General features: G+C 40.1%; 1 protein-coding gene across 6 annotated transcripts; it reads right to left on the bottom strand.

The window, feature by feature from the left end:
- Positions 1–1,544: 1,544 nt before the first annotated feature.
- On the bottom strand, positions 1,545–23,692 carry sema6d (sema domain, transmembrane domain (TM), and cytoplasmic domain, (semaphorin) 6D). Of its 6 annotated transcripts, none has more exons than XM_015375616.1 (20): positions 23,491–23,692; positions 17,619–17,787; positions 17,093–17,204; positions 15,504–15,564; positions 15,242–15,304; positions 15,046–15,147; positions 14,831–14,921; positions 14,462–14,581; positions 13,121–13,209; positions 12,146–12,363; positions 11,937–12,068; positions 11,180–11,335; positions 9,119–9,292; positions 8,691–8,831; positions 8,426–8,503; positions 8,241–8,299; positions 7,653–7,709; positions 7,009–7,191; positions 5,320–5,561; positions 4,080–5,207 (listed from the first exon to the last, which is right to left on the bottom strand). In XM_015375616.1, the coding sequence occupies exons 2-20, from the start codon at positions 17,737–17,739 to the stop codon at positions 4,080–4,082; spliced, it is 3,327 nt and encodes a 1,108-aa protein (XP_015231102.1). In that variant the 5' UTR covers positions 17,740–17,787; positions 23,491–23,692. The 6 variants fall into 6 exon arrangements, with proteins under 6 accessions (XP_015231106.1, XP_015231105.1, XP_015231102.1 ...); XM_015375618.1 differs by lacking the exon at positions 23,491–23,692 and adding an exon at positions 22,711–22,944; XM_015375620.1 differs by lacking the exon at positions 7,653–7,709 and having other exon boundaries at positions 1,545–5,207.
- Between the last annotated feature and the right edge of the window lie 244 nt (positions 23,693–23,936).

Here is a 23,936-nt window from a genome sequence, read left to right as displayed (position 1 = left end):
TTTGCGGAATTTATCTGGATCACATTGTGGCATTTTCATGCTGAAGAACTTCAGCATAAAACTGCCACAATGTGATGCAGATGTGGTAGCAGAGTGGTTCTACTCGTCAGTACATCCAGTTGTTTCTAAACGTTACAAGGTCCTTTAAAATTGCTCCGATATTTGGACAGAAACGTAATATTACAAAATCTTATTTGTATTTTTGAATACTTTAATACTTTTAACGCTTTTAAGCCTGATCCAAGAATAAAACAAACCAGAAATTTACTTTTCTTTGGTTTGAAGTCCTTATTTCGCCTTTAAGCAAAATATGTAAAAAGAATTTTTGATATTAATAATTTATTACTATGCGATAAGTCAAGATTATTTTTTGTGTAGTCTTCTGCCCTCTGTTATCAGGTATATCTGATTGTGTACAATAGGATTTTGAGCAAAGTTTTTGCCATTAAATTATGCAAAAGGTGTCAGATGCAAAACATTTCAGAAACCGTATGTATCATATTTGATACATACGGTTGGCATTACAGGGTTAAATGCATATACTTTTCAATACTTAAGTATTTTCAAAAGTGAGTACTTAAATAATTTATCTTGAGAAGATGTTTGACCGAGTAACTTTTACTAATAGTAGAGTAAGATTTGATTATGAGTATCAATACTTTCGCTAAAGTACTACTGTTGAGTACTTGGTCCACCACTGCCTTTCAGCTATGATATTCAGCTCTTGGAATGAATGCAGATATTTTGCTTCCCTGTTTGTATTTACAAAGCCCACCGTATTACTTTCACTGAGGTGAAGATTTAAAAGTTGCACTCTAAAAATAAAATGGTGCTGCAAATTAAGTAATTGAATCATGTTGCTCCAACTTCATTTTTGAAGTTTATAATTTCAAAACTTAAACTCACTTGGGCAAACCTACAAACTGAATTACTTCTTAAACTTACTTTAAAGTGAAGAGGGCGGATCTATTCAAAATTCCGTGAAAATCCTCCACTATACCTTTAATATTGATACGTCAATGAAGATAATTTGATTATTTTTAAATTAGTCAGAATCTATGGATTGAAAGTGATAGTTATCCACCCATTTTGCCTTTTGAACTGTTACTTACAATTTATCCTATCAGAGACATTTTTGCAAAGTCATGCTCCAGATTTTATCAGTACATGATCTGAAATGCATTTACTGTAATTCCTCCACAGCTCATTTGGGGCTTAGTTCTTAGGCCTTAAGAAATAGTTTGTCCAGATGTTTAGTGAGCAGAAGAACATATCAGTTTGGAGGAATTCCCACATGCTGTGTTGCTTCACAAACTCTATGCTGACCTCAAACATTAAACATCTACAAACTTGATCATTTCCCTGATGAGATTGGAGCATAAAAAGCTTCAGTCCCTTGTTTTCATTTAATGATTAATTTATTCATGTTACAGTAAACATGTCAAATTGCTAAAAAATGTATAATTTTATTTAATGGTATCCTGTTTCATTAAGCACAATTTTGAAAATGATTTTGCTAATAAGATTCAGGGACACTATTTCTGTGCAGTAATGTTTTATTTCAACTATACGTGCCGTGTTAAAAAAAAAAATCAACAAAAATATGAAACCAGAAAAAGCATAATTATTTACACATTCACAGTACAACATATCTACACGCCCAAATACTCTTGAGACAAAATATACAGCCGGCTGTGCATTGATGGACAGCATTTAAATAAACGTACGTGAGATAGCATGGTCGGTCTGCACAGACATCAAAGACTGACTGACTGAAATATAAAGGCTTTAGTTTGTATTGCAACAAAAAGACCCAGGTCATATTGCAATGTACAAGGCAGTTGAGCAGTGTTTGAGTGTATGTCTGTGATGTCACTGTGCATGTGTAGAAAACAAAGCCCCAACACTGGTTAGATGAAGGGGAGAAAGCCTCTACATACAATCACCACTTGTAAACAAAATGTGGCTTTGGGCTAAACAGGCAACTGACACTCAAAAAAATGACTGCAGAGGTCAACCAAATAATGTAAGCACTGCTACAAGAAATGAAACCCCATTTGTCCTTTCTGGCCTTTAGAAAATAAAAAAAACTATCTCCCCTTAGGTTTTGGAAATTACATTGCCAAGAGACAGCTTTCATCAGAACACTTGAAGTCTTTGTTAATACATTGGCTGTGAGAATGATGGGCTGTGTTTAGGCTTCCACACGACGGCGGAACAGCTGACCGCCCTACACCCCATAGTTATGAAAGTACATTCAGTTCATGGCATCACTTTGTTGTGGATATCACAAATCTTTGCAATACTGGCAGTAAAATGGAATACATTATTGAAACCCAATAAGTATTTTTCGCTCGACTTATTTGAGACTTAAACTCCTGGGTGGAATTAATTAGTTAATGGCTTCTTTTGACGACCTTGTCCTAAATTTCAGATTGTTTATATAAAAAAACGTGTTTAAAAAACATGTGATATGAACAGAGGACCAACTGACATAGCCTTCGACATATACTGTACTAATTTGTTTTGTAAATAAGGCACACAATGCACAGATTCAGGTTCACTTGCCTAAAAATACTTAAACTCCTTATTTATATTATTTAAGTATATACAGGACCTTGTCATTACCAGCATGACTTATTTGGACATATTAGTCAATGTTGAGCTGATTGTACACTGGCCATTGGTGGAAAAGCGCACCAGGAGCATAAGCTGTGGAGCTTGTGACACAAGTATCATATTGTTGCACTGTTCTAGGATCAGTTTTGTCAGTCTGCAATAGTATTATTGCAGGAGCAAACGTCTGGTAGACATGTTTTATAAGGGGGTTTAGCTTAACTGAATATTTGTTTGAAATGTCATTAAATAAAAGACTTTGGTTACTTTCACAGTGGTAGATTTTACAGAAGGAAAACAAAAGGGTAGAAAATATTGTTTAAAAAGTTTTCAATGAGAAACATACTTTTAATAAAACTAGTAGATAGAAGACCAATAGAATTACTACATATGGGGAATAAAGAATACCATACATTTCAGTCTTGGAAAACATTTTAACCCAATGTTTTAGTCTAAACAGTGTGCTGAAGTGCTTAGATCAGTACTTTTCCACCTCTGTTTACAGTATAACACACATACTCAGAGACAAGCAAATGTCCACACACATAGCTGTTCTAGCAAGGCTGAGAAAACAATGCATTAATGATGAATACTTTGTCTTAAACCCATAGCAATAAATGTCAAGTCAAATTTCCCAGTGAGTTACAAAGTCCCTGCTTCTGCATAATCCCAACATAACTAACCTTAGCCAAACCCGACCAAATGATCATGAATGAATGACACAAAAATCTGTTCAGACTTGGTTCAGATTATAAAATTGGATTAAAAGACAGTGACTTAGGTCTTCCAACACATTGTAAGGTGCTTTTGCTGACTTGTGGCAACTCCCAAGACCTTTCAAAATATCTGCTTATCTGGTCAACTAAGACACATTCAAGCATTTGCCTCTTTTTCTTTGCTTGCTACTTTATTCAGTTGTTTAATGGTCAGATGCATCCAAAGCAGAATGCACATTATGAAAATTAACTTTCCTTTTTTTCCAGGCGCATCACAACCATAGTTATCGCCTACCTCTTCTCTGTTCAGTTCACATTTGAGGGAAGACAGTGCTCAAGGGCAGTAACAACTGAGAACAATTCTCCAAGTATTCCACCACTTTTGCCCCTCCACGTATGTCACAGCAACCTGTTGAGCAACCTTGTACCTTACGTGGAAACAGGTAGCATCTAAGTTCAGGAACAATGGTGAGCAGCAAACTCACCATTGTCTGCTATTCATTTCCATGTGGCCACTGGGTGCAGGGAAGCAGATGGGATTGAAGGGAGCCTCAGTAGGTTTCTTTGGCCATGTGGTGTTTTCCCTTTTTCAATGCGAGTGAATGGGCGTATCATTTAAAGAGGACAAGCACCTCAAATTGATACACAAACACACACAAAGCCTTATCCCATCTAGACAGCCCAAGCCCTTGAGCACAAAGCTCTACTGATCAAGAGCTTACTTAGATATGTCCACAGTTGTCCAATTTAATAACTGTATTTATTAGACACTTTCATTTGTGGAGTCTGTGGAGGAAACCCATTGGGTTTTGGTGGCACATCTGGCTTTAATGATGGGGTCCTTTTAAGCCCTGTTCGGGGAAGCGAGCCATGCCCACTGTAGCTGCTCTGTCTGGAAACAGAAGGTAGGTGAGGTGAGTGCATCCCGGGTGCCACCATTGCACCATGAGAGTCAAGTCTTGAGGGGGGCGTTGGGGGCATATATCCTCCCCTATTCATACTGTGCTGACGAGACACAGATACCCCCATGGTTACTCCGTTTGTTGGGGTTGATAAGGACTGCCTGTGAGAGGCACTCCGGTGGAGTTGGTAACTCCCTCTTTGCCTTTCCAAGGTGCCCCCCATGCTCAAGCTTCCTGTGGGTGAAGTGGGTGTAGAGGGCATGGGCACATCAACCCTTTTGGTGGGGCTGTGTCTTGGTAAAGAGGACGAGGGAGAGTACAATGAAGCCTCACGACTGGGCACGGCTGGGGGTACTTCAGTTAGTTCCTCCATGGGCTCCAGTGTGAGGTGAGGCCTTGGACAAGGCCCCGATTCTTCTTGTAGTATGGCTTTGGGATTGGCCACAGAGTCATTGAGATGCTTTAGAAGATCATTTAGTGTATTCCTTGCATCTACAGACCTCTTCTGATCTTTTCTGCTACCCCTACAATCTGGATTCTTCAGTTTCTTTTCAGATGAATGTGGTAAAGTTTCATCACAATTGTCCAGATTAGGCTCGTCATGTGTGGCATTTGGTAACACCACTGCACTGGGGATATTGGAGTGTCCCAGAGCAAGGTGAGGGTGGTTGGGATTTGTATTAGTAGGTGCAGGTGAAGAAAGGAACTGTGGACCCTTGGCTGATGGGTTGACCTCTTTACGGGATCCGCTGACTTTTCCATGAGCCTTTTCCCACTGGTTTTTTATGGGCTGTAAGCCTTTTTGCTGGAGAACAGGGGTGGATTCTGGTGTGGGCAGAGCGGCCAGCTCAGGGGGCTGACAGCTGTCCCTCAAGATCATGGTCTTGGTGTCACCATTGGGCGTATTGATGTCTTTACCATTGCTCAGCAGATTGGTGAAGAGCTTTGGAGAATCAATGTTGGTTTGGTACTCCTAAGAACATAAAAGTGGATGCAAAAAGGCAAGATCAGACACAGCTTTGTTAAATTTTGAAGTACATGTTGCCAAAACATGATGGAAGATAAATTAAATTGTCTGGTTTTACCTTTACAGGGCTATCAAATAGGCCATTAAGTTTAACAAAACTTCCAGTGGAGTCAGAACAGGAGGGTGCAGACTCCGTGTCCTTGTGGGCATGTCTTGGTTTATGGAGGACAGAGTCCCGATAGCAGAAAACGATGAGCCCGGCCAGGAGAGCCCCCATTAGAAAAGCAGCGAAGACGCAGGTGATGAGGATGTTCATGTGGACCATTTGGTTGCTTTCACCTGTATAGATATCCGATACACCTAAAATACAGTAATACACCTGTGAACACCCCAGTACAAACACTGGTCCCTGGGACTGTTAAATTACATTTACTCCAGAATATACCCAGAGCAGCTACTATACACAAATCCACTACGTTTAAAATCTCTAAACTAGTTCAAACCAGATTAAGGACAAAGGTGGTGAAAACTGACAGTCATTGTTTTGCACCCAAATCCATTTCGCCATCTACAGAAAGAGCGTATTAGTTCCAAAGTGTTGATTTGATCAGCCTTTAAGAAGAGAATGTGTCATGCATACAGCATCCACAGGTAAGAAGTGCTCCCTAATTTGTGATGGAGCCAAAGAAAAATTATTTTTTACTGTGGAAAATCGTTCAGGACAGAAAAGTAATGTTTGCATCCAAATTATTCGTGAAGCTTCTGCTCTACGAAGGTTTGTTAGTAACCACAGACATTGAAGGGAGTTAGTCATTCACTGTACAGCCATAGCAGTGGTCTGGGACAGGGGGCCCAGTCAATGATCTACCAGCCATGATAAACTGTCACTAAAGCTAGTTAACATATCTATGGAGGAAATAATGGTAAAAAAAAAAAAAAAGAAAGGTTTTAAAACAGAGTTCATGACAACAAAGAAGGATAGTAGTAGTAATAATTAAATGATAGGAAGTAAATCATTTGCACGGAAAAAATTAAAATAAAAACACAAGGATTTACAGAAATGAAAGAGGTTACATAGAAAAAGCAACGTAAATAATACAGAAATTATGTGCATAGAGCACCTTCCACAGTTATTGGTATCCCTGGTAACGATAAACATTAGAAATATGCCTCTTTCTCTACAATTCTCATGTATGAGTTGAAAATTGTTGTTTGAAGAAAACCCCCAAACATTTTTTAACTGCTTCCCTGTTCTCATTTTCGGATATTGTTAAGTTAAGTTGTATCAATCTTTAATTTCTGATCTGACTTTTGTTATACAAACATTTAGATGATTATCAACTGGAGCCATTTGTTGACTTGTGAAATATAGCATACATCTTTTTTACTTAACAGACATGTTCTCTTACATTTCCATTCCATTCCAAAGAGAAGCTAAGAGAAATTGGGCTTTGTGTCATGAAATATTTATACCCTGCACAAACAAAAAATTATTGATTACCACTGCAACATTATAAAGGCTACGATGAACTTCAAAAAAGAAACCATTTTTGGTAAAAAATTTATTTTATAAGACCAAACATATGTACTCAAATATAACAGTTTTTTTTTTTTAGAAATTGCCTAATTGTTCCTTTTTTGTAATGCCAGTTGTTCTTATTGCATAAGAAGAGGCATTAAAAAAAATAGCTTTAGACATTATCTCTACCAAGGGTGTCAATAACAATGGAAGATGGTTCTGTTATGAAAAAAATGTTGCTAATAACTATTAGATTTTGAAGTTTGATGGTCTTCCTATGAGCCTTACCCTCTGGCCCCCCTGGGAGAGAGTTTAAAGAATGAGATGTGGCTGGGTCATCTTGTAGCACAAAGCCTGAGCCGTAGTGCTCTGGTAGAGGCCCTGAGCTGGGGCTCTTACTGGGTATGAGTACTGGGGGATGTATGGGCTCACTGGGCTGGACAGTGACTGATGCAGATGAAAACTCCATGTCTGTGGTGACAAACAAACGGTTAACAAATAGTGCAGGTGAGTGTAAAGCATGTCACCCTAGTTAGTAGACATTAGCAGAGCATCTTTGAGAGAAAAAAAGATTTATTATTATTTTTTTTTTTACATATAAAGACCAAACATTACAAATCTAAGTATTTTTAAACAGGTAGAAAAACACGAAATCACAGTTCTTGAGGAGTTGGTACACAACATTGGGGAGGCTAAGAGATGAACTGCTGGCATGCTTAAGGAAAGACAGATGTATTAGGAAAGGAAATGATGCAATGAGTGGCTATGTGCTGTGGGGAGAGCACCTATGTGGATCACCTTTTTTGAGATGGTGGATAATGAAGCGTTAGTAGTTTTTTGGTGCAAGAGATGAAAAGTAGAAATGAGGGAAAGAAAAACTGAACTCACTGAACTCAAGAAAAGAAACCAGTTGAGTAAAAGATCAAACTAACCAGAGGTAGGGTCGCCAAATGATTTGACACCTGGCGCTGAGGTAGTGCCCAAAAACACTAAAAGAATTAAAAGGACAAGAAATTAATTATAAGGGAATTCAGAAGTTCAAATAAAACCAAATGCTCACAATCTTCTATGAGAATAGATATTTAGCACTTCCTGGAAAAACTGGAAGCCCTCTGGTTCTGATCAATACGGAGGTTCAGCCGCGGTCATGTTTAGCTGATACGCATGAGGTGAAAACTACATTTAAGTAAGATGCTTGAAGACTATAATTTTCCAATTACAAGAGAAGAAATTATCATCTGCATAAGCTGAACATGACCTTTTCACTGTACATGTCCATGTTTGGGCCTCACAGAAAGCCATTGTTACAGACGGCCATGTACTGTATGTAGATGTGTGTGTTAATACTGCGAATAGACTCATGTAAGGGGTTAAGTTACTGGAGTGGTTACGGGTGTGCAGGCTCATGGTGTATGTAGAGATGAGTTTGTGTTTTACTTGTGTACAGAGTGTATAAGTGTGAGCATAAAAGCGTGTGTTTGTCCGCGATCAGTGGAACAGGATGGAAATGAGAGAGATACCTTGACAGTCTCCCAGGTGGGCAGTCTTCCCATATTCTACATCTTGCTCGTATCCATTCCTTCAAATACATAGCAGAACACCTGGCGATTACTATAAGAGTTGCCAATAAGTCGGACAGTTTTTTTTTCTCCATTTCTGAATATATTTTTTTCATTTATATTTTGCAGCCTAAGCTTGAACTCACAATAAACCAGGTTGTATTCTCTCACAGGCACCATGGGCCTTCCAACCACAGTAAGGATCCCTTGATGCGATGCATGACCTGGCACACAAACACAGCCACACCCGGCTTAATAATTATTGAAAAAACGTTATCTTTTGTTAACAATTGAACATTAACCATCAAGCATAAGGTTAAACTGCTGTGATCCTCGTCCAAAAAACACCGCAATGAGGTCAAACACCCATGGGTGACAGTATAACCTCTCAACAAGAGCGGTGTCACTTACTTTTGGCAGGACGAGTGCCTTTCACAGCGGCTCAGAGGAATACGGATGACACAGCTTGAGAAGGCGACATAAAGGCTGTGTGTGTTGTTGTCCACATGCAGCGAGAGGACACGCTTGTCATCCGCACGGTTAGATGGGCACCTGGAAAGAGAAAGTGGACACCTGTCAGACAACTCAATCCTCTTCCTAAATCATAGAAAACTGAAACACTATTAGGTGAAACATTCTCTCAAAGCCCAATAGGCATTAAACCTTCTACACGTAGCACTTGAGATAATCTAGATTATCTAGAGATAATCACATGCACTGTAAACATTGTCGTGTGTTTTCATTTCAAGATTTTCTGACTCAAGAAACCAGAAAGACACAAGAGGAAAAGAAACAGAAAAGGAAATCATTGAGACAGTAGAAGTTCAGAAGAGACCTACTTGGCCTTATTGAAGACGTCAATCTCCTCCAGCAACAGGCTGTCATTTAGGGATAAAGGGGAAGTCTTCGCTAAAACTTTGAGGACAATCCCAGACTCTGCTCCAATGAAGACCACAGTGTAGTTCTTGTGAGGTCCTGCTTGACTGTCTACAGCCAGCGCTGTTAGTCTGTACCTTTGGGAATAGCATTAGAGAAATATTGGAGATATGGTTATAATTATTATATATTTAATTTCTAAAGATAGTAATGAAGACAGCTCCAATGAAGTAGGTTTAATCAGAACTGTTAAATGTGTGTAAATCAGATATGAAAACTTTATGTAAAACCAAGTGCAATTACCTTAAATAAAAAAATGTACCTAAATTCCTGTCTAGGATCACATGCTGAGCAGCATTATCCCAATAGTTGTCATCTAACTGATCAGCTGCTGAAAACGAAATAGTAACCTATTACTATGCCATACTATTACCTATAACCTAACACCACTTTACTTAGAGAAAGATAGCTTTTAAGAAAGTAACTACAGGTTAAATAAAAAAAAAAATTACATTGTTTTCAGTGTTTGAATAACAAGTGAGTGCAGATCTTTCTCTTGTTTCTTAAACAAGAATTTATTAAACCTTAGATCTATAGAAAACACATGTGGGTCAAACATGAACATCTTAGTCAGGAAAGTCAAAACACACATCTATACCTCCATAGGGACCAATCACAGATCCCACATAAAAGTAAATACAACCCAGTGGAAATAACAAGTGTTATCGTTTGTCTAAAGCTAGGCTTACACTGTACGATTTTTTGCCCTTTGCGGGCCGATTATCCAGTTGTGCTAGAATTTTTTGCGGTCTGACCGACTTTCAGCCTGATCATGCGTCGTGTAGTGTACAGGGAGTAACGAGGGGCAGTCAGCCTCTCACAACCACCACCAGGAATTGTGAGGTCGGGAGAAAATCAAACATGTTCGAAATTTAGTCGGCCGTCGTGGGCAAATCGCTCAGTGCGCAAACAAGGATTCTTCTTCTTCCTCTCAGACGTAAACACAAAAGCATGGTGGGGGTGCGAGTGAAATGGAGTTCTTTCTGTAAAATGGACAGACGGTAGTAGCCACGTTTGCTCAGACATGTCTTTGTCCAAATAAGTCGTCGCCTTTTCTTTTTAGGGCTTTCAGCACACAAAATTGCACAAATTGCTAAGGCAGCATATTTCCCTCTAGTGAGCTTCATATTCTTCTTCCACTCATTTGGCTTCCGGATAAACGATTCCAAATAGCATCAACTCACTGCGGAGCTGAGTCTGACGTGGTTTTTAGACGTATAGTGTGAGCATATTGCATCAGAGCGTCAGGTCGCACAGTGTGAGAACATACATCGTGAGCTGTAGCTGTGTGCAATGATCTAAAATATCCGACAGTATATGCCCGTCTTTAGGGGGTGAAGGTTTTGTCAACTTTAATAGAATATAATAGAATAGACTTTCATTAACACCTCTTGTTTGGGGATAAAAAGAAAAAAATGTGGCTGCAAATATTTAAGTGCACAAAAGAGTCGAGACATTTAGTCTATAAAGGCATAAGTTTGGTCACAGCTGTGTTTTTATATGCATGTTTTGTGTACTAAACTGCCATCCAGCACTGTTTGTCAAAGTTCCAGTTGTTTTAAACTTTTAAATCATTACTTTTACCATAGATATTTAGCTGAGTATCTATGGTAGTCATCTGCTTTAAGATTAATGCATAGCTGCTTCAATTCTTGTTCTCTCTTGTTTACCATTATGTAAAGAAGATAAAGAAATGGGAGTCTGTGTGCTGCTGTTACTTGTCTTTTAGGCTTGAACATTTTAAAGCCTAAATTACAAATAGTTCCCCTTAATAAATGGCCAGAATACATATGTAAAAAAAAAGAATAAAAATGTCTAAAACAGGTTAGAGATAGCCACACACAAAATATAAATTTGTCAGTACTTAACACAAAACAGTGCTGTGTAATGTACTGACGTATGCCCTCATAAATCTGTTAGGCTCTTGTCTTTCCACTGACAGATGTTTTTCCATGTGTACTTACCGAACACGTGTCTTGGTGAACCAAGGCTCGTCCCCAATCGAAGGCACAGCTGTGTCCATAAGGGGGTGGGACTTGATGAACTGCAGGGTGTCATCTGGGAACTCCACAGAGCTCTTAAAGGATGCAGCTGGACCATGACCCGCACAGCTCCCAGGTCTAAGATATGAAGAGTGCACATGCACAGAGGGCAATAGGTCAAAGATCGGGCCTATACAATCAAACACCAGGGAAAACAAATGAATGACAAAGTGCAGAGACAGTCTGGGGTGGGGATATGATGGGGTGGCAGGTGTCTTTTGGGCTATGGAAAAGGTCTCAGCTGGAATCATAAAATATACATATGCATGATTATACCTCATCAATGATTTACACGGGTAATGAGGTGCAACGTGGACTTTGTGTTTTGGATGCAGGGCATGGCTGGCAATATAAGTGCCAACTGTAAACTGGCTAAATATTCAATGCATTTAATTATCCCAAATTAATAATTTAATCACCAGCAGATGGCAAATGTGTGCGCTGGATCAAAGCTAATAACCTGGTGGCTTGTTTGGGAAAAAGATTTGATTTCACTGGGTTTAAACATGACAAAGAAGGATTAAGAAAGAGAGAATCGAGGTGGTTAGCAGCTGCTGCTCACAGAAATTCAATGTTCAGTAACTCGTGTCATGCATTAACCGTTTCATTTCTCATTTCTGCCTTTTGTTGAAATTATATTTTGAGAAGTGGGAATATTGCTTTAAGCTCGAATTCTAACCGGGGTTTCGGGAGCTTCTCCTCCGGAAACGGCGTCCACACAGAGTCAGGGGTCTTCTGCTCCTTGAAGCGGCCCATGAATACTTTCTCTATGTCAGTCATGGAGAAGGCACACACTGCTGATCCTGGAATACTGCAGAGGGACAACAGACTAGTAAGAATGGGATAATTTAAGAAATATCCTTCCTGAATTGGATTTTTCAGGCTCACCTGTTCATCTGTGTTGTGAAAACGCCCACCACAGAGGGAACGCCATTGATGTCGATGATGTCAGTGATAGATTGAAGGACATCAAAGTAAAAGAAGGACTCCCCCGGCACAGAACAGTTCAGTCTGGCCTTCACAAAAGAGGTCCAGTGCTTCTCCAGCACCCGCTGTGACCCTCCAATGTCGTTTTTGCAGATTCGAGCCACTCGGGAATAAACAACCTGCGAGAAAAGAAGGTTGGAGAGAGGACTGAGGCGAGCGGAAAAGGAAGGCATCTCCGTGAGTGTCACTAAAAACACTTCAGGTTGCTGAATAATAAATAACTCCATCCTGTAGCGACTCAGCACAAATCACTTAACGCACACGCGAATATTTAACTCAGAGTGAGGAGATTGTTCGCTTAAAACTGAAACAAACATTAAAAAATGTACTTAAGGCAGCATCGTGTGAAAGCATGTTTGATTTTATATATTACAGAGGCAGAGAGCGTAAATGAGGTACATGAAAGAGTTGGCTTAGATGTTTTTAATAATTTACCAGTGCAAACCTCCATCAGAAGCCAGGTGACACCCCAGCATTAGTAGAGTTAAAATATTTAGTAGCTGGTGACTGATGGAAGATGCTGGTTTCCTGTGGCTTGGCAAGCCCAGCCCGGGATAAGATGCTCAAACGCAAAGCCGGCCTCAAACCCGGACTGTCCTAATTCCCTCTACAAGACTGTGTGTGATGGAGTGTAAGGGAGACACAAAGTCTGTAGGGGGTAAATCGTTCTTCTGTGTAATGGTTTTACATTAGGAAGACATTCCCAGTAACTGGTGGGTGTCGAAATTTCCCTTGCGTTGGGATGTGATTTACAGCCATCACCCCCAAGGCTCCTTTAGGGCAGCATTTCTAACACATCCGTCAATGAAAGAAATTCTTGCACACTATTTTTGAGGAATATTTAAGGTGATTTACTCAGCAGTTGAACTGTCTTACCTTTCCCAAATTGCTGTGTTCCACGGCAATCTCCCGGTAGAAAAAGTACACATAATTCCCATACTCTGCTGCATGCAGGAAATGTGGTTCTGAGGGGGAAAAAAGGAGAGATGAAGCCAGAGAGTTAAAGTGTATTTCTGCACCGTCACCACCGCCGTGCATGTTGAATATTTCAAAGATTTGTACACGGCCGTATATGACAGAGGTGACCTAGATTGCCTGGGAGAGAACAACCCATATTCCAGTGAAGCTTGGCAAGGCAGGAGAGTTCTCTATCACTCCAAAAAAAGCTCTGACAGTCACGTACGTACACGCAATGGCACTGTGGGCATTTAGTATCCTGGCAGGTAGATGCATGTATTTTCAGAGAATTCAGGATGACTGATGGCAGTTTTTTTTTTTTTATAAAGTAAACTGGTTTTGCTGAATACGTTTCCTTCTCTTCAACATTATTTCCTTCAGCTGGATGGAAATCAGCCATTGACATAAACCACCTTTAATTTTTTTATGTTTGATCAAGGAGTTTGGAGATGATTTTAATTATTACTCTAAGGTTTATTCATTTACTAGAGGAGTGTCTTTTTCCTTTAATTTGATTATATCATCTTACATTTTACAGAGCCATACCAAATGCAAAAAGAATCTGTAATTCCTGTCCATGGGTTATTAAAATATCGCAAGCATTAGTTACACAATGTCATATCTGGTTAATTTGTCTTAGATTTTACAATGAACTTCCAGAATACTTTTATAAAACAAGGAAGTGTTTAAGTACGTGAGGTAAAAGAGCTTAGCATGCTATAAAACCTGTTAGAAATTTATCTCAGTTACACCAGAGGGAAAATAAGTATCAAACACTGATAACTTATAATTTTAAACAGGAAATGACTGTTACTCCATGTAAAAATATAAGCTTACAGATTCTACCAAAATGGTCTTTCTTAGCACCTCAGCAGAATAGGAAGCTGATCATCGCAGCTTGGTGCGGTTTTCTTGCAGTATTATATCATTAAAGGACCTGAACAGAAGTGCATATTGTATTCACTTAATAAACATCCTTTTTAATAGGCTGGTATTATGTTTTAAAAGTTCCTTTTTGGGGCCAAATGTGATATTAAAATTTTTCTAGAAGTGGAGTTGTATAATTTGGAATCAATTAGAATGAAAATTAATATAATGATGCCTTAAAACATAGTGAACTTTGAGAAATAACAATAATAACTAATATAATATCTCAGTTTCTCTACTGGTTTCCCATTAGCTTTTGATAAAATTGCATTTAATTGAAATCGACCTGTACTGTGCCATATAATAGAAAAGTAAAAAGGGCCGTGGGCTTACCTTTGAGCCATTTTGAGTCATATTTGATGGTTCTCAGGGCTGATCCATCACCCATACTTCGATAGATGACAGAATCACTGGCCTGGAAGTCGGCAACCGTTGCAGAATACAGCTTTCCTTCTAAAAAGGCAAAAATTCAAAGACAAAAAAATCTTAAAAAAAAAAAAAGAGAACGCACACATATCACTGCTCTTCGCTGCATTTCTTTCTTTTCTTTTATAAAGCTTAATTGGCTGAGCTGTTATCACTGCAGGCAGTTTTACTGTGGCAGAGACACAGAGGTGATAATGAGAACATAAGTAGAAACACATTACTCCTTCTTCTGCAAGACTAAATACTTTTGCGGGTGGGTGTGTGTTAGACCCGTACCAGCGAAAAGGGCCACGTTGGTTTGCTTGGAGTCGAACGGGCACCGCGCCAAACCATTTATCTCTTCCCCATCGAACTCGAGGTTATCCAGCTAAAGGAAACAAAGAAATCACCCACACATCACATTAGATATAGGGGAAACAAACGCATATTCAAGTGATGCATAAATCAGTCAAATGAGCACTGTCGAATGTGATTCTAACAATAAAACTGACCCTGTAGTATCTGCACACGGGGTTGAAGCCATTGGTGCCGCAGATAAACACCAGGTCGTCATTTCTGGGAACCAGAACTTTAATAAAATTGTGGCACTCATCCTGAAATCAAACACACAACATTTTATAAAATCTGGCACCTTTCTTTTCTCATGATAGACACGTTGCCAAAACCTTTTTTTTCTTGCATACTTACTCTATGTTTTCCCTTCACAGCACACATGTCTCTGTCACCTTGGCCTGATCGCCACGTTAACTTCTGTAAAGACCCACACGGTGCATTAGACACGTGCATGTCAAACAAAATACACAGACTTGCACTCAAATACACCCCCCCTCCCCATTTTCCACTCGCTCATTTTACAACCTGTCCGGTTGATGATGAATGGCTCAGTATTTTCTGTGGAGCCCTTTTAGAGATTGTGGGTTGAGAAAGCAGCTAGTGGTGAGAATCTTACCCGGTAAGAAATGATCTCATTCCTGTACGATTCTCTCAAGCTGACGAGGTACACCTGATCTCTGCAAACACACAACAACACAACACACATACTTCAGTCAGAAAAACCTCAGGGAATACCCTTAGAGAGGTATAAAACAAATGGTTGTTTTATGGAAGAATCCTTTATCGTTTTTGAGTCTTTAAAGAAAGTACATGCAATGGATAAGTATGAGCTCATTTACATAGTTTTTAACTATTCTCTACTAATTTTCATTAATACAGATTTAGTTTTTGCATTGTACTTCCAAATTATATTATAGCACATACACTCATTTTATTTCATATTGTTGGAGGGATAATCTTAGGTGGCATTTTACAATGATTGACCAGTTATGTCTTGGGTTAATTGTAAAAAAAAAAAAAAATCTAAATTATGATGTTAGATAACTACTGCAACATGTTACTTCTTAGAAAAATGAACTTTACTGTCTACAAGATAATATCCTGTGGTGTACAGCGCGCCTCAACGACTACTAGCAAATGTCCAACATATTCTACCATATCTCATATTTTATAGAAGAAGCTGACTGGAACTTGGTGTAATTTAGGAACATCCTGTCAGTCAAACTATATAAAAAATAATGAGACCAGGAAGGTGTTAAAATCTTACGTTTTCTCATTGAATGAGAGTTTATAAACTTGAACTGGAACACTTTGTAATCATGAAAAAACATTAAGACCCATCTTATGTATATATACTTATGTGTCCTGACTTATGTCCAGTATTGTTAAAATTATATATACCGTACATATAAAAACACAGAGGTTAAAGAATGATTTTTATTATTTTCAATGTGACCTCTCTTAAGGCCCTGGATGTGCTCTAGCATTCACATTAACAAAGGTTCAATAAATTAGATCAAATAACAGCAGGGATGTCAGTCCTGGTGCCTGGTTTAAGAGGGAACGTTCTGTTCATCAGTACTAATTAAGGAGGCTGTGGATGGTTAAAAGGTAATAATTCTAGTGTTTTTTTAGTGGATGAATATAGAATATTGAAACACTTTGATCAAAGCAAGACAGCAAATATTTAGCACTTACTTTCATGTTAATAATGTATTTTCAAAAAGAGCCATCAGCATGAGTTATGATCAGCCCTGGGTAAAAAAACTTCCTGTTTCATTTTTACTGAAAACACAAACCGTCAGGAATAGAATCCACCCGACACCAAACATGTGTTGGTGGCTGCAGGGATTTTAGTGGAGCAACACTTTATATTGTTGATGTTTAAGTAATTTTCTGCTACAATGTTAGTGCTAGGAGCCACATTAATTCTACTGCCCATAAATAAAAAAAAAAGACAAGTAAAGATGCCAAAAAATCCCTGAAAGCACGTCAGACCGCCATGATGGACGCCTTCACTGAATCGATACCAGCCATATACATCAGATCTTGAAGCCACAGATCCAATAACACTAAGAGCTTTTTCACCCTGGTGCTTGTGTTCACTTGCCAAGCAGTGACTGAATATATTGATGTTGGGGGGGGGGGTTTAAAAGGGAAAGACGACAGATTGGAATATAGAAAAGGTGTGTGTGTTAAAAATACCTGCCAGCGATAAATAGCGTGTCCTGTATCTTGGTCATCAGCTGAAAGTCGAGGCGATGCTGTGAGTCGTTGACAGAGGGCCTGCCTCTGAACACAGGGTACCTCCGTGTGACTGCAGGGAAATCACACCCATTAGAAACATATTAAATCTCACCCCTTCTTTCAGTTTAAACTTAATTAATACATTGATCTGCAATGAAAACATGATACAAACAAATAATATAATGTGCAAGTTCTCAAACCCTTATATCATTAACTGCTGTTTTTGCTTTTTCTTTTTTTGTACAAGTGCATGATGGAAATGGAAATAAAATGCCCCCATTTTTACAACTTCCCCTACAGCAGAGTGATTTTATGAATATGGCGCCATACTGAGTGAACTGATGACACAGCAACAAGGATGAGTTTTTCATGCATTTGGTGTTAATTCAGTGTGGTAGGTTAAATGAGTAGAAAGCGGATGTCAGAAGGCAGGAGGGAGGGCTGCTTCAGCAGGTGATATGAACAACAGCCAGTTTCTACTCACAGTGAGCATCAACAACGTCGAGGGGCACGATGTCCTCCGGGAAGCTGACTGCAAGGAGAGTTTGTGAAGCTGCCAGTAACAGCAGAAGCTCGCTGAGCAGAAGCGCAGCTCCCTGGCCCATGGCTGCTCACAGACGACACTTCCTGTTTCACAATCCTGGAGATGTTACCTGGAGACATTAACAAAATGCATGGTTGTTACTTTTCAACGTATAATAGATTTTATGCTCTAGCTCCATGGCGAGGTCAACTCTGATCCTATGAGAAGCATGTGAAACACCGCATGCTAAAAGCTTCTAAAGTTTGGTTAATGACATAAGGATAAAAACTTAACACTTCCTCTGATTTATTGATGACTGGGTAGTCGGTGGCGAGGCTTGGCCACTTCACCCACAACCTCTCGCTGCATCTGCTGTCTAAGGGAAGGTCAGCCAACTTACTGGTGGGGCTTCTCGGTGTGTGTTGGATGCAGCGGAAGTCCCCCCCTTTGAGAAATGCGGTGGGCCTGCTGTCGCTGTACATCTGTGCTCTGATTGGTTTTACTTGGCCAGACCCTGCACTAATCACCACATTGCAGCTTCATCACCTCTGGTAGCGCAGCCTCTGCTCTGACCTTAGCAGAGTTTTATCAGCACTCTGCTGGCAGGGATCACTCCAGCCTTTATGGGGGGTTGGTCTCTGTTTTTTTTTTTTTTTAATCTTGCAGCACAGTGATTCCCTCAATTGTTTCCGCATTACAACATATGGGGTCGTTTTGATGAGCTGTAATTTTATTAGACAATGGTTTGCATCGTGCCTGATTGCAGATATATTATGTTAATGGCTACACTGGCAATAATTTATCACGGTTGTGGCAGGGGGGAGTTTAAGTGTGTAAGTTGGTGTATGGAAGAGTACTTTGGGGACAGACTGTGTCTGTGCATATTAATGACTGATGTACATTCAAATATTTATAAGGAAAACAAATTATTCATGGAGGTAAAGCCTGAACGGATATAAACAATTTACTGGGAGACGTCACACAGGCATGGGAATGGATTAGCAGGGGGAGCCCACTGAGATGCCCAGGCTGCACATACAGAATCATGCTTTCAAATGCTATAATGCAAAGACAGCGCTGGAGCACGAATGCATAAAAACACACACCAGCACACAAAGTATTGACTCATTTTTCAATTAGCCCCAAAGCACACCTGCTCCACTGCTGTCTGTGAGCCCAGCCCCGCCAAGCCATTAGCGCTTTGATTGATCCACACAGGAAACATCTCTGATCAGCAGCTAGAAAAGAAAAATCTATAGCCCTTACCTCAATCACTGTAGCCAAGTTAAGACATTGTAAACCAAAATCTGATTACTTCATCTTGTCACAAGAATTGCATATTTGATGCGCACGCTCCTGGCATATTTCGAGTAACCTATGACACGTGATTGTCAACTCTCCAATTAGACGGTGAGATTTTTTCTAAGAACAAAAGCCTTCTGTGGGTATGCAGAGCACATAAAGCCCCCTTTATTCTAACACACTGATATAAAACATGATGCTTTCCTACCCTAATTCTGTGTTGATCTAAACAGTTACTGCTGGATGATCAAAGAGGAGGGTCGTTAGCTGGAATCGGAGTAAAGCCCATGTGTTTTAGTCATAAGCAGTGTATAATCATGGCTATTCAGCACTCTGTGGGATACTGAGGCCTTTGAAAGAGCGGTGTCATTAACTCTGAGTAATGCAATGCCTATACGAGATGATGCTTAAGCTTCATCAGTCCACATAATAGTTAAATTAGGGGTTTGATGTCTCAACAGAAATTGGTAGATTTATGGGGACCAAAGGGATGCTTTCATAAACGAGCCGCAGAGGTTTGCCAAGCGTCTGTTAAAATCGTAATGTAAATGAGAAGTAATATTACTGCCCCACAAATAAATCTACATGTGTTTTCCTTAAAAGCATCACATCTTTTTTTTATTTTATTTTTTACCTGGTTTTGATGCTCATCCATTGAAATTTGTGCTATTTTAGAATCGAATGCAATAAACTGCTGAGTTTCCAAAGAAAAAACACCGGACAGAAATAGATACCAAATGCTCGATGGCAAAAAAAAAAAATGGGGAGCTATAAAAAGTAAATAAACTGAGCTCTGCAGTTATACTTTATAATGCTTTCATGAAAACTGCAGGCTGTTCACATATCCCAAACTTGGCGGTATCCGCAGGTAGATCATTTCCTGACTTGTCAAAAATTTACAGTCCTTCTCTTTGTCGCCTCTTCAAAAGCACTCCAACTCACACCTTTTTTTTTTCTTATACTAAACAATCCATGAGAAAAACCCTCCGGGCTGAACCTAAAATACAATCTTCCTTTTACAGCTGCAGCCAATGAGTTTTGCAAAAGCTTTCCATAGAAACTTTAGTGTAAGGTCAGTGATTAAAAATGAACTCTCATGCTCTTATGACGGCAGTTTGTTTTCAGTTGCCTTCACGCTTTCTGGTCCCTACCCTTCAGGGTGTGCATGTGTCTGTGTTCAGGAAGGTGTGTATGTGCATGCATGCACATAGAAGTCTAGAGACGCTCGGCTTGTCACGCAACTCAGTGCCATTCAGCGCTGCCTCGCTCTGCCTCTGTTATTACAGGCTTTTCAGTGTCCAACAACCACGCACTTTCACTGCCGATATCGCTGGCTCCGGTCCACAGTTTCTAGCATGGGGAGAGGGGCTGAGAGGGGGGAAGGGATCTGTCGGATTTCTGTTTCTGCTGACAGCGGGTGACTTGGGTCTCTGGTCCAGTTATGGTGGTTTCAGCACCAGCTTTAATTTTTCAAGCTTAAAGGGACAGATTAACACTTATCCTCCTCTTAGCTAGGGGTTTTCACTGGCACAAGAACCTCACCTCTAATGTGGCACTGCATGGATGTTGTGTTTTGTTTTTTTTTTGCAGGGAGGTACTTCTGGGAGGAATTGGGAATAATAAAAAGGATTGAAAACAACAGCAGAGCGTGAGATTTTGTAAATTGAGTGTGAATGCGTTGGGTGGATGTAATCCCAGCAGAACAATAGCTGCTCCTGCTGCTGCTAAGGGCTCCTCGGCTTGTCATCTCGCACAACACGAGCTGTGAACTTATAACAGGAAATCAGATAACTCAGGAGTTTAGTTTTAGGCATTTCTCTACACACTATGCATGTTTAAAACACATGCAGGCGTGTGTGACTTTAGGCCTGAAGCTGTGTACATCCTATAACTTGGCTTTCGTCTGCTGACTCGTTTGGCTCGGGAAATTAATCCAGATGAAGCCTGGTTGAATCAGCCAGATGATTAGAGCAGCTACCAAACAGGCAAACAAGTTATCTTTTCCCTTCCTACTGCAGTGAGAGCACTACCCATAACTAGCAGCTATTAAAACCATAATTACTTCTCACTTGCTTGGTTGACTTGTTGCTTCAGAAATTTGTCATTAAGGGAAGCTTTGCCTCCCTCAATGCATGCTTCCTAACTTGCCCTCAATAGTTTGGTGAGCAGAGGAGTGAAACAGGAGAAAGGCTGCTCTCAGCAGTAGTTCTACACAAAAGCTTTAAGTTGCAGGTGTGACCAAGAAACAAAAGGGGGCTTTGGGCACTAGAACACAATGGAGCCCCACCCCCCACCCAGCAGATCCATGTTTATTGGATGTTAGGGGACTTGTTATGACTAAACAAATAAACTGGAGCCAAATGTTTCACACATGGTCCCAGTTTTACCGCTCTGTCTATTTAACCCAAACAATCACTGATATAAGGGAAACCATACAGGGTTAAAAGTGATCACTGGATGGTTTAATGGCGGCCGTTCCGGGGTTACTGCCGGCTTTAAAGGAGGTTAACGGTGGTCGTTCTGGTCACCGAGCTCTGACCCTGTGTCCAGCCAGGCAAGGGCGGACACTCAACCAGCTGTGCTGTTGGAAAAAGAGGAAAAAACTGTGGCTTGTTATGATGTTTGAACTGGCCATGGTGGCGTTCCACTCCTACATCCAGTTTGTAATTACTGTATGAGCTAAGCTCTGTGATCTCAGTGGCAAGAGTTCAGATCCTTCAGGGATTTGGGTTTATTTCTAAAAGAGAACACAGGTTGGCAGATATAGAACCTGCGCTTAGATCATGCATTAATATTGTGTTTAATTCAAACTTAAGAAGCAGCTTGTCAATTTAGAAAAAATATAATCATGTAAAAAAAAACACCTCCTGTTGCTTTTTAATCAAATTTACCCCCTTTATATAATAGATATTTTTAAATAATCAAGAACCTTCCTCTTTAAGATCCCACTATTTCTTCTCTCACTCTTAATTTGCACACTTTCAGTGTGAATCTTTTATCCCAGTCCTGCCTACAAAATCCAACCCTTTGCTCTAATGGATGCATTGTGCAAACCCGAATATAAAGGCATCCGAGTTTTGTCCGTGTAAATCCTTTCATAGCCCTTTAGTCCACATGTTGGACTCGTACAAAAGAACAACAAAGACGCGGGGGACAGCGGTGGAGTGACAGCGGTGATGGGGCTTGGTTTTCTTTAACTGCGCTTTATTCATGTCCACAGCTTGGCTTCCTCGCCTATTTGGGTCGGAGCGCTTCTGCTGTTTACTATTCTGCAAGAAGATGGCTTAGGAAAAAAATGCTTTAAAAATAGCAGAGGCATCAGAAAAGGAAACACCTTCCTGGTAACTGTCCGCCCATCTCCTCTTATTGTTTAACAGCCATTCCCGTCATGCGTACACAGCCAACAGAAGTTGGTTTAATAAAAATAAAATTAGGGGAAAAAAACTTTAATCATATTAACTTAAAAATAATAATAGTATGATTCAAACTAATAATACAAAATATAATAATGACTTTTTATGAATGAAAAAGACGTTTGAAGATAAGATTACGCACGGATTTAAAGGGCTGTAACCAGGCGTTAGTTTTACAGCAAATTGCCAACTAGGATTACTTTCATTACATGCGTATTTTATGTTATTTGGCTTTTTAAATAAATAATAATTAATGTGCGCACAGGGCTATTTGAAACCCAATGAATTAGATTCTTATTGATAAAACAAAAAAATAAAAAACATCACACCAGACCTACCTTAAACAGCCGAATTGACGCGCGAATGAGATACTCCGAATGAATGTTATATTCCTTTGATAATCCATGTGCGTAAAAAAGCCCAGCCTGATATTCCTGTTGTTTTCAGCTCCATCCAGAACCCCACTCTTTCCCCTCTCTTTCATCCAGATGCGCTGGCTGATTTTTCGGCTCCGATCTCCACATTCAGGAGCCTTCTGACTCGGGCTCCGTTCCCGGGGCCCCCCTGGCTCTCTGATGAGTGATCTTCAAAGCTCTGCCACGACCACACAGCCCCCCCTCCCTCTCTCTCTCTCACACACCAGCCCCTTCCACTACGATTAACTTTGGAAACCAGAAGAAGGGCACAAACAGGACCGATGCTCCTCTATACTATCCAGCAGCGCGCAAAAACAGCTACAATGACTCACATTGACCAGACTACCCATGTGGTCTATTTACCTTTAACATTTCCAATAATTGGTTCCTGTTATTTATGTTATATCACTAAAGTTTACAAGCAACCATCTAAGCCAATGTGATCCTTCCTCACTTATACAGTCTATGGAAAGACGCTTCCAAGCTGAGCAGATTCATTTTGCCACCTCTACTAAAGATAATCCCAGTATCTTCCTCCTGCAACCATCAGTTTTCCCAGATCGGCACTGCTTATCGGACAGGAGGAATATATTAGTTTTAAAGGTAAAGACCTCTCTCTAGCCCCCCTCCTCCCCCATCGACTTTCACCATACAGTGTGGCGCAACAAAAGTACATCCACTTCTCATTTGCAAGGGACTCACCTCATCGGAAATGTTTATTTTATATCCTTTTACGCGCTGCAGGGTTTAATCCAGAAAACGGGGAAATCTCTTGCGCGTCGTAGTGAATCAACTTCTTCTGGCTGGGAGGAAAACAAACTAATGCACGGCAAATGGTGTAATTCGACCCGAGCGAAGTCAATCCATCCAGTGCGAGGAGTGCAGCCTACCAATAAGCAGCGCTCCTGCTCCAGTCCCTCCCCCAGTCATCCATCTCGCCTCGGTTGGTTTGGGCTTCTTTCTCTATGCCTTGCTCTGGCTTCCTCCCCTTTCTTTCCTAAAGCCAAGAGAGAAAGAAAAATTGCCCCCCCTCCCCATTTCAGTGCTGTGTGACCCTATATTACCCCCCCTCCGTAATCTTTAAACACCATCCCCCCACTCCAATCCAGAAAGAAGGGTTCTCTGTTAAAATCATTTCAGCTGAGTTT

The sequence above is a fragment of the Cyprinodon variegatus genome, unplaced genomic scaffold (assembly GCF_000732505.1).
Source record: "Cyprinodon variegatus isolate N-32 unplaced genomic scaffold, C_variegatus-1.0 Scaffold122, whole genome shotgun sequence".
NCBI lineage: Eukaryota > Metazoa > Chordata > Actinopteri > Cyprinodontiformes > Cyprinodontidae > Cyprinodon > Cyprinodon variegatus.
Note: the sequence above shows the minus strand (reverse complement) of the source record. Positions and strands in the feature narration are given on the sequence as shown.